Raw genomic sequence first — 12,507 nt, forward strand, 5'->3', positions numbered from 1 at the left:
AACATTATAAATGCCATCACTATAACTTTGCAAAGTATGTACATGTGTATATGCAGAAGAGGAATGTAGTTGTGTTAGTGTGGTAAGATTATGGGTGGTTTTATTACTAGTATTACCATGTCTAAACTGTCCTTGTGGTGCTGTTCAGTGCCTTTACAATTAAAGAAAAAGAGACAGACAGACTGACAGACTCAACCCAGCACCAAGGAAAGGCCCAGGAAGACCAGGGCTGGGCTGTAAGGCAGAAATTGAGAACCGTCCTACATACCCGGAAGGAGGAGGCCAGGCAGGCCCCACGGGAAGGGAAGCCCTCTAGGTATGGAGAGGGTTGTAATTAGTCTGATGCTAATTACAGAAGTCTCACTAGTTTATTAATTTTTTTTGACAGACTGAATGAAGACTGAATTCCTTCATTAAGCCAACTTGGGTTCAGAGGCACATTTCCTGAGTGGCCATCCGCATTCTTCTCAAAAACCTAGCCCTTTCTTTTCCCCCTTTTTTTTTTTTTTTTTTTTTTTTTAAGGACAGCAGTAAAGTAAAATTTAGTAACAGAAACACATACCCTGGAGAAATTAAGACTCCTGCCTTAAATGCAGAAATTCAAGACATTTCAGGGAACTAAAGGGGCTTGAATAAACAACTGAACTACCGTGTTTTCTACACTGGGAAATATAAACAGAAGAGCAAAATACTCAGCTTAGTATTAACAGCCCCTCTGATCAGGTTCCAACCTTCTGATATACTTCATATTCAGCCCCACAGACACACCATGCTCCAGCCAGACAGAACTACCAATGCTCCCCAAACACTTTCTTCACTTTCCCACCCCCGTGACTTTGCTCCAGCTGCTGTGCCCACTGGAAAGTCCTCCTCTCTCTCACAGTGCCGGCTCAAGTCTCCCCATCCTCCAAGGCACAGCTCAAAGCCGTGTTCTCCACAAAGCCGAACCCAATCCTGTACCCTGAACTCATCTCTCACTCTCTGAAGTGGATCCAGAGGCCCTGGAACCTTTGAAGGAGTCAAACACAGTCTGCCCTGCGGCACAGGTATCCAGGTAACTTGCCTTTTCTACCATATTAAACCCGAGCAACTTGAAGCAAGCACCCCTTCAGGCTTCTGCATGGAACCCACCATAAGGCCTAAACTATAAGCACACAGTAGGCTCTCAGTGAATGCTCCCCTGAAAGATAAGGAAAAGAAACGCGTCACCTCTGCGGAAAGAGGTCACTTCCTACCTCAGTTGCTCCCATTAAGCAATGCAGAGAGGAAGGTGTGCTCTTTGATGGCCTGGAGCAGCGGAGGGATGGATCCTGCTTCTTTGGTTTCCAGTCTTCATGAGACTCCAATGTCCTCCCCAGTTGACCGTAGTCTGCTCGGCCCCAGGTAAACACCTTGCCAGTTTCTAAAAAAAGAAAAAAAAATTATTTGAATTAAGGCTATATTCCACAGCTGTGCTCTCATGGGTAAGCGAAGAATTACAAGAGAAAGTATGATCATTAATTTTGGTACCAACTACTATGTAGCAGGAGCCTTCCTATCTTCCTGTAAAGAAAGTGTGCATATTCACGTGTTTATAGATGTGGGAACTGAAGTTCAGAGACGTGAGATGTATGACTTAACCAAGATCAAATAAGGGCTGAGTGCCAAAGTTGGATTCCACCAGAGGCTACTTCTACAGGTTGGGCTCCTGCATTTTAACAGATATGGACATGGCCACAGAGAACACCTCAACGGCACTGTATGGCCTACGTGCCCTCTCCCCTCCCCCACACGCTCCTTGTACTTTGCAGGGACAGATGATGTCTGTTCTCAGGCTCCCCTCCCTCTCACCCAATCCAGAGCCCTCTGTCAGCCACCTTGAGGTTCCCCAGGCTCCGGACTTGCCCCAGGCCACAGTCTCTCAGGGTCTTACTCTGAGCTCAATTAATGGCCAGTTTCATGTGTTTTTCCCTCCATGTAACATCGAGGACCTTTCAGAGTCTATGCTCTTACCCACAGGAGCAATTCTAACAGTCCCAAGGTGAGTGCCTATGTGTGCTAGAGGGAAGGGAGTGAGAGAAGGAAAAAAAAGACAAAATCATTTACAGTCAGAAAAGCATTCAGTCCCCCAGATGCACCATCTGGGAAGCTGGCCAGTGCTAAAGACGAATGAAGAAAATGAAGTTTGGAAAAAAGAAGTGGCCTTTTTTCCCCCAGATAAGAGAGAATTCACCAAACTTATTCAGTTGTATCAAGTGCCACATTTGTTATTTCAACAGAAATGCAAAATCTGATGAGGCATAGATTATTAACAGATTCTCTGCAATAAATATGCATAACCATGTGCACTGTATAAATTCTTTATACATGTTTATTTTAACAAAGAGAAACTTTGCTTAAGAGACAAAACACCAAGTAATGCATATTAAATTCTAGACAAATCTACTACATACCCTGTGTTTAGTATCAAAGCTTCATCTGGTCCCACATTCAACATATGGTTTATAGTGTTAGTTAAAAAACAACCAGAAACTCATAGGGGAAATGTCAGAATTTTGAAGGGGTACAGGGCTCTGCAGGGATACAGTTCTCAGGATCAATCTGCTCACGGACACCAAAATAGATACCAAGAAGTTCTTCCAGGCTTCCTCGAAGAGGGAAAAAGTCTGTGCAACCCATGGGTTACCAGATATATTACAAGAGGGTCCATTCAGATGTGTTATTTCATGGCCTCACAAGTGCTGTTCCTTTTGCCATGGATGCCCTTTCCTTACATCATTCATTTGATAAACTATGGCTCAACCTTCAGAGTCCAGCTCATGGACCACCAGTTCTGCAAAACCTTTCTTGACTTCTTAATTCTCCACAGAACGGGTGAAACCCTCCCTCCTCTGAGCCACCTTTACTACTGTACTCATCAACTACTAGGATCCCATTTAACAGGTGGGAAAATTAAGGTGCAAAGGAGTGACCAGCCCAGGGTCACACAGTTAAGCCACACTCCTTCTACTAGCCCATGGTACCACTCTGTACTGGTTAATCACATTGGCCCAAACCACTGCATAAACACACTTCCTTCACTTCTGTAGGATTAGCCCCAAAAAAGCTCATGTGCCCAGGACCCACAAAGCATCCCAAACTGGCAAACTGTCCCTCTGCTTGAGCTGGCTGGGATTTACAACCAGACTGCCTTAGCAGGGAAATTCCCAAGAAGCCAGAGGATGAGACTGTTACTTCTTAAAGGATCCTAGCATTCCTCTGCTGAGAAGAACTGGCAAGTTACTAACTGCAAGACTACAGAAAGAATTATGCTATCACAAACCCCACCGTGAATCCTTTCTTATCAAGTAAAACATCTTAGAACCTCCTCTGCTATTGATTATTGATGTCCAAGACAGGCAAGACTGCCAGAATATGGTGCTACCATAATTACATTTCCAATAACAATTCAACCATTCCACTTATGTAGCACTTTTCACCTTCAAAGCACTTTACAAAGATGAACTAATTAATCTTCATGCTCCCGGGGGGGCCACAGACATTTTATTAGAGACAACCAGGCTGACTGGATGGCCAGCCTTTGGGTTCCGACCTAAGTTTGTGCTGTCAGGTAGGTACACTCCCTGAAGCTGTCTGTCTGCTTCTCCCCAAAATATACTCTGCATCAGAAGGCTCACAGGGGACAGAGGAGGCTCTTTTCTTTTTCCTTTAAACAGACATTTATTGACCACCTCCCAGGAGCTCAGCACATTAACAGACAATATCTCAATTAATCCTCAGAAAAATTCTGTGAAGTATAGATTATTAAGCTTATTTTACAGAGGAGATTAGATGACTTGAGAGGTTAAGTGATTTGACCAAGTTCAAAAAAACCCAGCCAGTGGTAAAAGCAAATTATAAACCTCTGTCTTCTGATTCCAAGACCAATGGCAGATCCAACGATTGCACAGCTGCTGTCACAAACTGATGAAACCTGGCTGATGAAACAGCCATTCTGACAGTGTTTGAGGAGGGCGGGGGGAAACCTCAGATTAAATGGATATGTTCTGTGTACCATCCAGCTTTCCTCACTAGAATGGCCTCCTTCCCAAGAGACCATGCAGACCTCAGAACTGTAAGCAGTGAAATAAAGGCATTAAACACAAGGATTATGATTTTTAGGTCACCTGGAGTAAAAGAAAACAATGAATCCACATACAAAAGATGTTCATTAATGCACTGTAGATAAATGTCTGCCTCGAGCTGAAGCAAGCTGGCAAATCCAAGGACGTTCAGATCCCAAATGTATGACAAATGAATCTACCTTAGATTAAATAATTATATATTACTGTGACAAAAAAATAGATACATTAATGCCATCCAACGAGTATAGGTATGTGTCTCCAGATAAATGGGAGAAATGACAAACAGCTCAAAATAAAGTCAGCAAGTAAAATATAATTTAAAGGCACACGCATGCGAAAATTAACAGAATAACTAGGGAGCTAAGAAATATACACGGCCGGGGCTTCCCTGGTGGCGCAGTGGTTGAGAATCCGCCTGCCGATGCAGGGGACACGGGTTCGTGCCCCGGTCCGGGAAGATCCCACATGCCGCGGAGCGGCTGGGCCCGTGAGCCATGGCGGCTGAGCCTGCGCGTCCGGAGCCTGTGCTTCGCAACGGGAGAGGCCGCAACAGTGAGAGGCCCGCGTACCACAAAAAAAAAAAAAAAAAAAAAAAAAAAATGCATGGCCAAGGGTGCCAACGCAATGGAGAAAACAACGGGGCCAGAGCGGTACTGACAAAGACTGTCTAGGGAGCTTGGAGGGAGCATTCCAAGCTGGAATTGCCCCGGCAGGCTTGATGGAACAAGTGACGTTAAGGTGAACTTCTGGAAAGGAAAAGAAAATGGGAAGATCAGGGAGAACATTCCAGGAGTGGGGAGAGGGGATAAGCATCGACAGAAACCCAAAGGCACGAGGCGGGGCAGGTGGAGAGAGGGAGGGTCATGAGGCAGGGCGGCGGAGGTGAGTCGGGACTGCCGGGCTGGGGCCACCTCAGGGCAACGCCAGGCTCACGGTCCGGACCTGACCTTCCAGACTCGTTTGCTTGCACTCCCTTATCAGCAAAATATTTTTAACATACCTCTAATACATGTATATTCATTTATTTATTAAAGTATACACTTAACATTATACACATATGGGAATTATAAATGTACCTTTATTCAAAACTATATAGTGAAAACACACTCCAAAAGTAGAAAATTTAAAACAATGAGATAAAAACATAAAAGTCAGAATTTTCTCTTCCCACACCCTGGCAGTTCATCTTGCATGCTCACTTTAGGAACTACTGCTACATAGACCATGGGGAGACTGCAGACTTTTGGGCAGGGGTGGGGCCTGATGAAATGAGTGTTTGGGGGATGGTACATTTGGCAAAGGATTGCAGGGGGCCAGTAATAATAATACTCATACCTAACACTTCCCTCCCCAGCACCACTATGTGCCTAAGCATTCTGTTCTAGGAATTCTCTATATACTGTTCTAAGCTTTCTCTATGCAGTATTCTGTTTACCCCTCCCAACAACCCCGTGAGACAGGTATTCTTACCAGCCCCATCTTACTGACAGGGAGAAGGTTCTAGGAGTGGGAGAGGGGACAAGCAAAGTCACAGTAGGAGTAAGTGAAAAGGGAAGGAAGGCAGGAAGCCACTACAGTGACAAAAGCCTAAGAGGCATCAGCTAAAGCCAAGGTTGAAGTTGTTGCAGGGGGGTAAGAATTTGCAAGGCTTGGCACCCCATTTGACGTAAGAGAAAGGGAATGGGAGGAGATACACAGCACACTGAGATTTCTGGATTTCAAGGTTAGTGGGAAGGTGGGGGTGTGCCCTTAAAATATAAAAAGGCGCAGAGGGTGCTAGATCAGGGGTTCCATTGACAGGAGTCATGCAATATTATTTCGTTACCAAATGATTTAAATCTTCTGGGGCCTGGTGCAAACATCTTATCAAACAGTCAAATACAAATAAAGGGGGAGTGAATGAGGAGAAAGAAAATGAGGTGCAAAGCCCTGGGTGCCCTGGGATCAGAGAAGATGCAAAAGGGGGGTGGATGGGGAATGGTCACGGAGCCAGCTTCCTTCACCAGCCAGAGGGCTGCCCAGGATGCTGGTAGGGGCAGGTGCTGCAGCCACAGCAACAGGCACAGTGAGAAGCTGCTCCAGCAGTATCTGGGTCCTCAGGGGAAGAGTTATTTCTACCCTGTTCTGGGAAAAGGGGTCCTGAAGGTGATAAGAAGATAGATTACAGTGTGATATAAGGAACATCCGTATTTTCTTAACATAATCTGTCCCAGAAGGAAACAGAATGCCATTGAAGATATCAAAATGGAGTTATAGCAAATAGAGGTAGATGTTGTAAAAAGAATCCCATGGGTCAGGCAGAAAAAAGTCCACACAACCTCTTTAGTCCCTCCCACCTCAAGTGCTACAATGCCTTCTGGAGCACACATGCACACACACACACACACACACACACACACACACACACACACACACACACACACACACACGAGGAGGCCTCTCTGCACCTATGAGTTATATTTATTATATAATTTATATAATAACAAACACTTGTTACTCTCGGTTATTAATTCTAAGTCCTTAGAGTGTAAGAACCTCATTTTTATAACCCATCCTTTGTTCTGCCATGTGGACAGAGACTTTATAAAAAGGCACTTGATGATAAAAACCAGGAACTTCAAACAGCGAACTAACTGTCCGAGAGTCACCAAGCTTAGTCTTCCCGTGCAAGGAGGAGGAGAGGGGAGAGCTCAGAGGACAGGGGCCGGACACAGGCACACCAGGCTGCTTCCCCCACACAGACGTGCCATCCTGCTCTTCCTCAAGGCTTCCACACCCCTTCCCTCGGCCCCCACTGTCTCCTCTACCCCTGAGCCCATTCACCTAGTCAACTTGCATTCACTCTTCAACTCTGCTCACTCCTCAACCCTGATCAGACTCTTCTGTGCAACAATCTCAGAGAACCATGTTCCTCATCTTGGGAGAACTTGTCTCAGTTTATAAATGTATGCTCATTAGGAGGACTGTTGATTAAAGTCTGTCTCGTCCTCCAGAGAATCGGCTCTGTGATAGCAGGGACTGTTTCTGCCCATCCCTGTATCCTAGAAAAATGCCCAACACAGAGTAGATGCTCAATAAAGTATTTGTTGCTTGAATGAACAAATGAACAATCTAACCATCTCTTCCTACCTACTTCTTGCTCCCAACTACTAAACTTTATCATTTGCTGGCTCCATAATCTTAAGCAAATTACTCAACATCTGAAAAATGGAAAAATAACACCTTCCTTGTAGGGCTGCTGCAAGGATACTTTTTCATATAGTGCATGACACATAATAGTAAATGTTAGCCACTATCACTACTATCCTCCCAAACTGAACACCACAGCCTTAGCAAGGATTTCCATCGTTCCACCCCCAATTTCTACCAATTTGTCAAATCTTCTCTGCCAGCTGCCAACTACCGACATCTTAGGTAAGTCTTAGGTAAGTCATCATCTTTATCTTACTGATAAAGAAGAGGAAGAGCACTGAAGTCTTCACCATTGGATTTGGGGATTTTTTGTAAGATACAAGCATAGTATATGGCACATCGCATCACACAACACAAATAAATTTAAACCAGGGGGTAAAAAGGAAGAGAGTGGAAGAGAGCAACGGAAAAGAGATGAAGCAAGGTGAGTTGGAGAAGATAAGATGCTTTAACCAGAGACTCAGAAGACCTGGATCCTAATTCTGGCTTCTCTCCAAGGCTATGTGATCTTGAACACATCCCTTCCCTCCAGGGGCCCTATTTTTCCCATCCATACAATAAGAGGACTGGGATAGATGACCTCTGAGACATCTTCTTGGTCTAAACTTTAATAATGATGACTAAAAATCCTCAGGGTCAAAATGAGTGGTGTACAATCTAATTTTCTTGGCACCTTTTGAATATTTAGTCTGACCAGTGTCCTTGAATAAAACATCCACTCTAATATCAAAGACCACTAATATGATTAACAATTTTTATTGAAGTCTAGTTGATTTACAATGCTGTGCCAAACTCTGCTGTACAGCAAAGTGACTCAGTTTTACATATATATGCATTCTTTTTTTTTTTAATTGAAGTACAGTTGATTTACAATGTTCTGGTTACCAATTTTAAAATTTGGGAACTTGGCTGTATATCTTGTTTGTTTGTTTGTTTTTGTAAAATTTCCCAAGTCTCCAAAGTTGTATCATGAATAATATCACATAACAAAAGGTCTGGAATTTTTTAAGTTAATACAGGAATAAAATTTCCAAACATGAGCTGTCCAACTAAAAAGAAGAGAAGCAGCAGCCAGCAAAGAGATTGAATAAAAACATAAGGGCCTGGGGAGAATTATTTATTGAGAGCTGACTCTGTGTAAAACTCTATTTTAGGCACTGCCATGAAGTTATATAATTTAATCAACACTGAATGATTGGTGTGAATCCCATTTTACAGAAAAAGAAACAGGTCACAGAGGTTAAATGACTTGCTCAAGATCACACAGCTTGGAAGTGGCAAAGCTGCAATAATGATGATGATAATAACAATAACTAATGTTTTGAGAGCACTTACTTCATGCCAAACTCTTTACATGGACTGTCCCATTTAGTCCACAAAAACACCCCGTGAGAAGGTATTATTATAATCCTCAGATTACAGGGGAGGAAACTGAAGCATAGGGAAGTGAAGTCTCAAGCTCAGAGCCTCCAGCTGCCCCCAGTCGGTGCCCCCAGTCACTGCCCTGCAGGGGACCCACCAGTCCGTGTGACCCCAGCTCCACTTTTCATTGGCCCACATTGCCTCTTTAAAAGTGGACAGTCCCAAGGACTTCTGGAGGTTGTTCAGTCACAGGGACACCTGTGTGGGCTAGGGGCACAAAGACAGCCCGGCCAGATCACTAAGGGAGCATCACCCTCGGCCTATACGACAAAGATCAGAGTCCTAAGACGTGCCAGGCACTCCACACAGCTGCTCCATTTTCACCACTCACTTTATTAGCTGTCAAATCAGGGGCACTGGTGAGAGAAGTCCAGACAGACTGCACCTGAGGAGCCCCTGGACCAGCTGTAGGACTGTCTGTACCACGCAGGATGGGGGCTTCCCAGACAAAAGCAGGGAGGACTGGTTTCTTCTCCAAACCTGGTGAGGGCATCTCAGGAAGCCCTGGTCCTAGACTGTTTGTGTATGTGGCTCCCTCGCCCTCCACAAGCCCCTCCCTCCAAGCACCTCTGTTCTCTTAGCGCTGGGTGACTGCCCCTTTGCCAAGGGCCTGCTCCACTTCCTACCTCCCAGGCCTCAGGGTTGTGCTGTGCCCCAGCCTGCACTGCTGGTCAGCCTGCTTGTTCCTCCCACAGAATTCCTTCTCATCCTCAGGGCCTGGCTCAAAAGCCACTGCCTCCCTAAAGTATTCCATTATCCCCTAGTCAGAATAGGCCATCCGTTCCTTAGGAGCCACTGGCATGGTGCTTGTACCCCTGTTCTAACTACTATTCTACGCCACCAAATATAAGCTCATTTGATGACATGTCTTACATTGCTCACTGTCTTAGTCAAGGTTCTCCAGAGAAACAGAACCAGTAGGTTCTATAGAGCAAGATTTATTATTAGGAATTGGCTCACATGATTATGGAGGCTGGCAAGTCCAAAACCTGCAGAGCCGATGTCCAAGTTCAAATGCTGTCAAGCAGGAGAATCCTCTCTTACTCAGAGAAGGGTCAGCCTTTTGTTCTATCCAGGTCTTCAACCGATTGAATGGGGCGTACCCACATTAGGAAGGGCAATCTGCTTTACTCAGTCTACTGATGTAAATGTTAATCTCCAAAAACACCCTCACAGAAACATGCAGAACAACATTTACTAAATATCTGGGCACCCATGGCCCAGTCAAGGTGACACATAAAATTAACCATCATATCCAATGAAAGGTGGAGAACAGTGATCCTTCCTTATGCTGTCTGTATTCCTCACAGCCCCTAGCATAGGGTCTGACCCAGAGCAGGTGCTCAGTGTTTGCTGGAAGGAAAAAGAGTCACAGGCATTGCTCTTACCACAAGCTTTTATGTGCCACCAAGGATGTCAGAGACCATCCCCTCCAACTACCCAAAGAGAATACAAAACTAAGGAAAATAAATGACTCTTCACACAGACGACTCGGAAACAGAGCCGGGCACTCTCAATATTCAACAAATAGTTACTGAGTACATTCTATAGGCCAGGTGCTGTCCCAGGTGCCAGGGGCCACAGCAGTGAACGAAACAGACAAAACTCCCTTCCTTGGCGAAGCTTACATTCTAGCAGGGGGAAGACAGACAATGGACAAAAATCACATAAAACATATCTCCTGGCAAACGACTTTAAGTGCTATAAATACAAAGGAGGAAAAGGAGACAGGAAGAGCTGGGGAGGGAGGTGGAGGCCCAGGACAGGTGCCCAGCTCCCCACTTCCTGTCCAGGGCTTTTCGTCTATAGCATACCACCTTTCTTAAAGGAAGAAACTTAAATTGAAGAGCCCTCACCCAACTCCTGAAGGGACAGTGAGACTTGTTCTAACTACCTCTCAGGACTATGATGAAAAGGGAGACAATAAACATGAAAGCACTTTATAAACTCTAAATAGAGGTGCTGGGAATATCATGACTATCACTCTTTCTCTAAAGCCAGTTTGCAAAGAACCATCATGAGAGGCTGGACCGTGAGCCCCTCACCTGAGGGGCTCTGGACCCTGCTCTGGCCGAGTGCTTGGGCTACCTGCTCCTCCAGGAGCCCAGCGGCACATCAGGCTGCCAGTCACACCTAGCAGTCACTTGGCACCCAGAGAAAAAACATCCCTGATTGAGGCCGGTGCCTCTGCAGATGTTTCCCAACTCATTTCACATTCCAACTCCCAAGCTTCTTCGCACACTTTTAGACTCTTATTAATAACACTTTAAAATGTAGATTGCTGCCTAATCTTAGCTGCGTAATTAAAAAAATAATCTTTCTTCTCTCCCTCCCGGCAAGAAAGGAAACCATACCCCAGGGCTTCTGCAGCTAAGAATCACACCCTGCAGAAAAGCTAGCAGGAGGCTGCAGGTGGGGGTGGGGAGGACGGCGGGAGGGAGTGGGGGGAGTTGAAGCCAAGAAGCAAGTCTAATCCTTGATTTTGGAGAAAATGAAAACGAGGCTGAAGGAGGCGAGGGATTTGCCCAAGGACACACAATGTATTTTGGCAAAGCCAGAACCCGAATCCCAGTTTCCTGCTTCCCAGGAACCTCTGTCCACTGCTTCGTGGAGAGGGGAGAGGAAGAAGGCAGATGTGAAGTCCTTGGAGAGTAGGAACCTGAACTTGTGTCATTCTCTGTGAGCATTGCTCACTGCATAAGGAGAAACAGCTACAGGTCTCAGATGTTCAAGATGATTATGGGAACAAGGCTCAAAATTCTTTACATTCAGTTCAGACTCACAGACCACCAGATCAGAGTACTCTAGCCCTACCGTCTCCTTCAGCTGGGAAAAGTACAGCCCAATAAGGAAAGTAACTGACTTACCCAAGGTAAGGTAACAGTGGGTTAGAAGCAAAGCAAGACTAGAACCCAGGTCACCCTGACTTCTAGCACATTCTACTCACAGCTTCTTAGAAAAATACGTCAACCTCTCAAAGCTTCAACTGCCATCTGCATTAGCTAATTACCAAAGGTCTCCTGGGCTCCTTGGCATAAAAGAGCAGAGACAGGCAAGGTCCACACGGCTCCTCACTGCCTGCTTCTCTAGCATGGCTTCCTGGAAGGCCCAAGAGCAGGGTAATGGAAAGAAGACACACATCTCTACCCCCATCGCCTCAGGGTTCTCCTCTCCCCACCTAGCCCTGGACTTTGCCTTCAATTGCTCTCTCTTGCAAAAGATCATCAGCAGTTTCCATCTCTGTGAAGTTACAAAAAAAGAAGAAAGGCCAAGCACTGAGCCCAGCTGTTGGTGAAGCTGCGTTTTCCACTGATAACTATGACTCACAGTGCCTGAGCTGGAGGCTGGAGCTGGGAATGAGACTTGGGTGATTGGGCACAGCCAAGCGAAAGCCGCAGTTCCCAAGCACGCCTGGGCCTGCAGAGACGCGCTGCCTGAGTCCCTTGGGTAAGTCCCAGCACCTGGCTGTGGGCACACAGAACCCCCTGCAGACCATCCTGAGGTCCAGCAGGACCAGGAGAGGGACAAACCCTTACCTGGGGCCACTGCATCTGCAAAGCTCACCATGGTATCCGAGCTGTTATGTTAGGAAACCAGGGTACCACCTCCAAAAACCCAAGAGATCCCCCAATACTCTTTGCGTCCTTGGCTTCCAAAGAGAAACTGGCTGTTAGTTAACGGGAGGCCCAGATTAAGATCTTCAAGCAGGGAGACAGAGGTTGCCCCCATCCTTGGGTGGGCAAATAATTCACCCAGGGGTAGGAGCAAGGAGGGGAGGGAGCCTGTTCCT

General features: G+C 45.7%; 1 protein-coding gene across 25 annotated transcripts in view; it reads right to left on the reverse strand.

Annotated features, from left to right (window-relative positions):
* SERGEF (secretion regulating guanine nucleotide exchange factor) overlaps nt 1-12,507 on the reverse strand; it is a 307,372-nt gene that overhangs the window by 258,192 nt on the left and 36,673 nt on the right. For all 25 annotated transcript variants that reach the window (XR_008619605.1, XR_003683645.1, XR_003683644.1 and 22 more), the window contains one exon: nt 1,236-1,402. Coding sequence is in view for 22 of the 25 variants with exons in the window: in XM_028501268.2 (XP_028357069.1) it covers nt 1,236-1,402 (167 nt within the window). In the remaining 3 variants the exon portion in view is untranslated. The remainder of the gene's footprint in view (nt 1-1,235; nt 1,403-12,507) is intronic.

The sequence above is a fragment of the Physeter macrocephalus genome, chromosome 16 (assembly GCF_002837175.3).
Source record: "Physeter macrocephalus isolate SW-GA chromosome 16, ASM283717v5, whole genome shotgun sequence".
Classification (NCBI taxonomy): Eukaryota; Metazoa; Chordata; class Mammalia; order Artiodactyla; family Physeteridae; genus Physeter; species Physeter macrocephalus.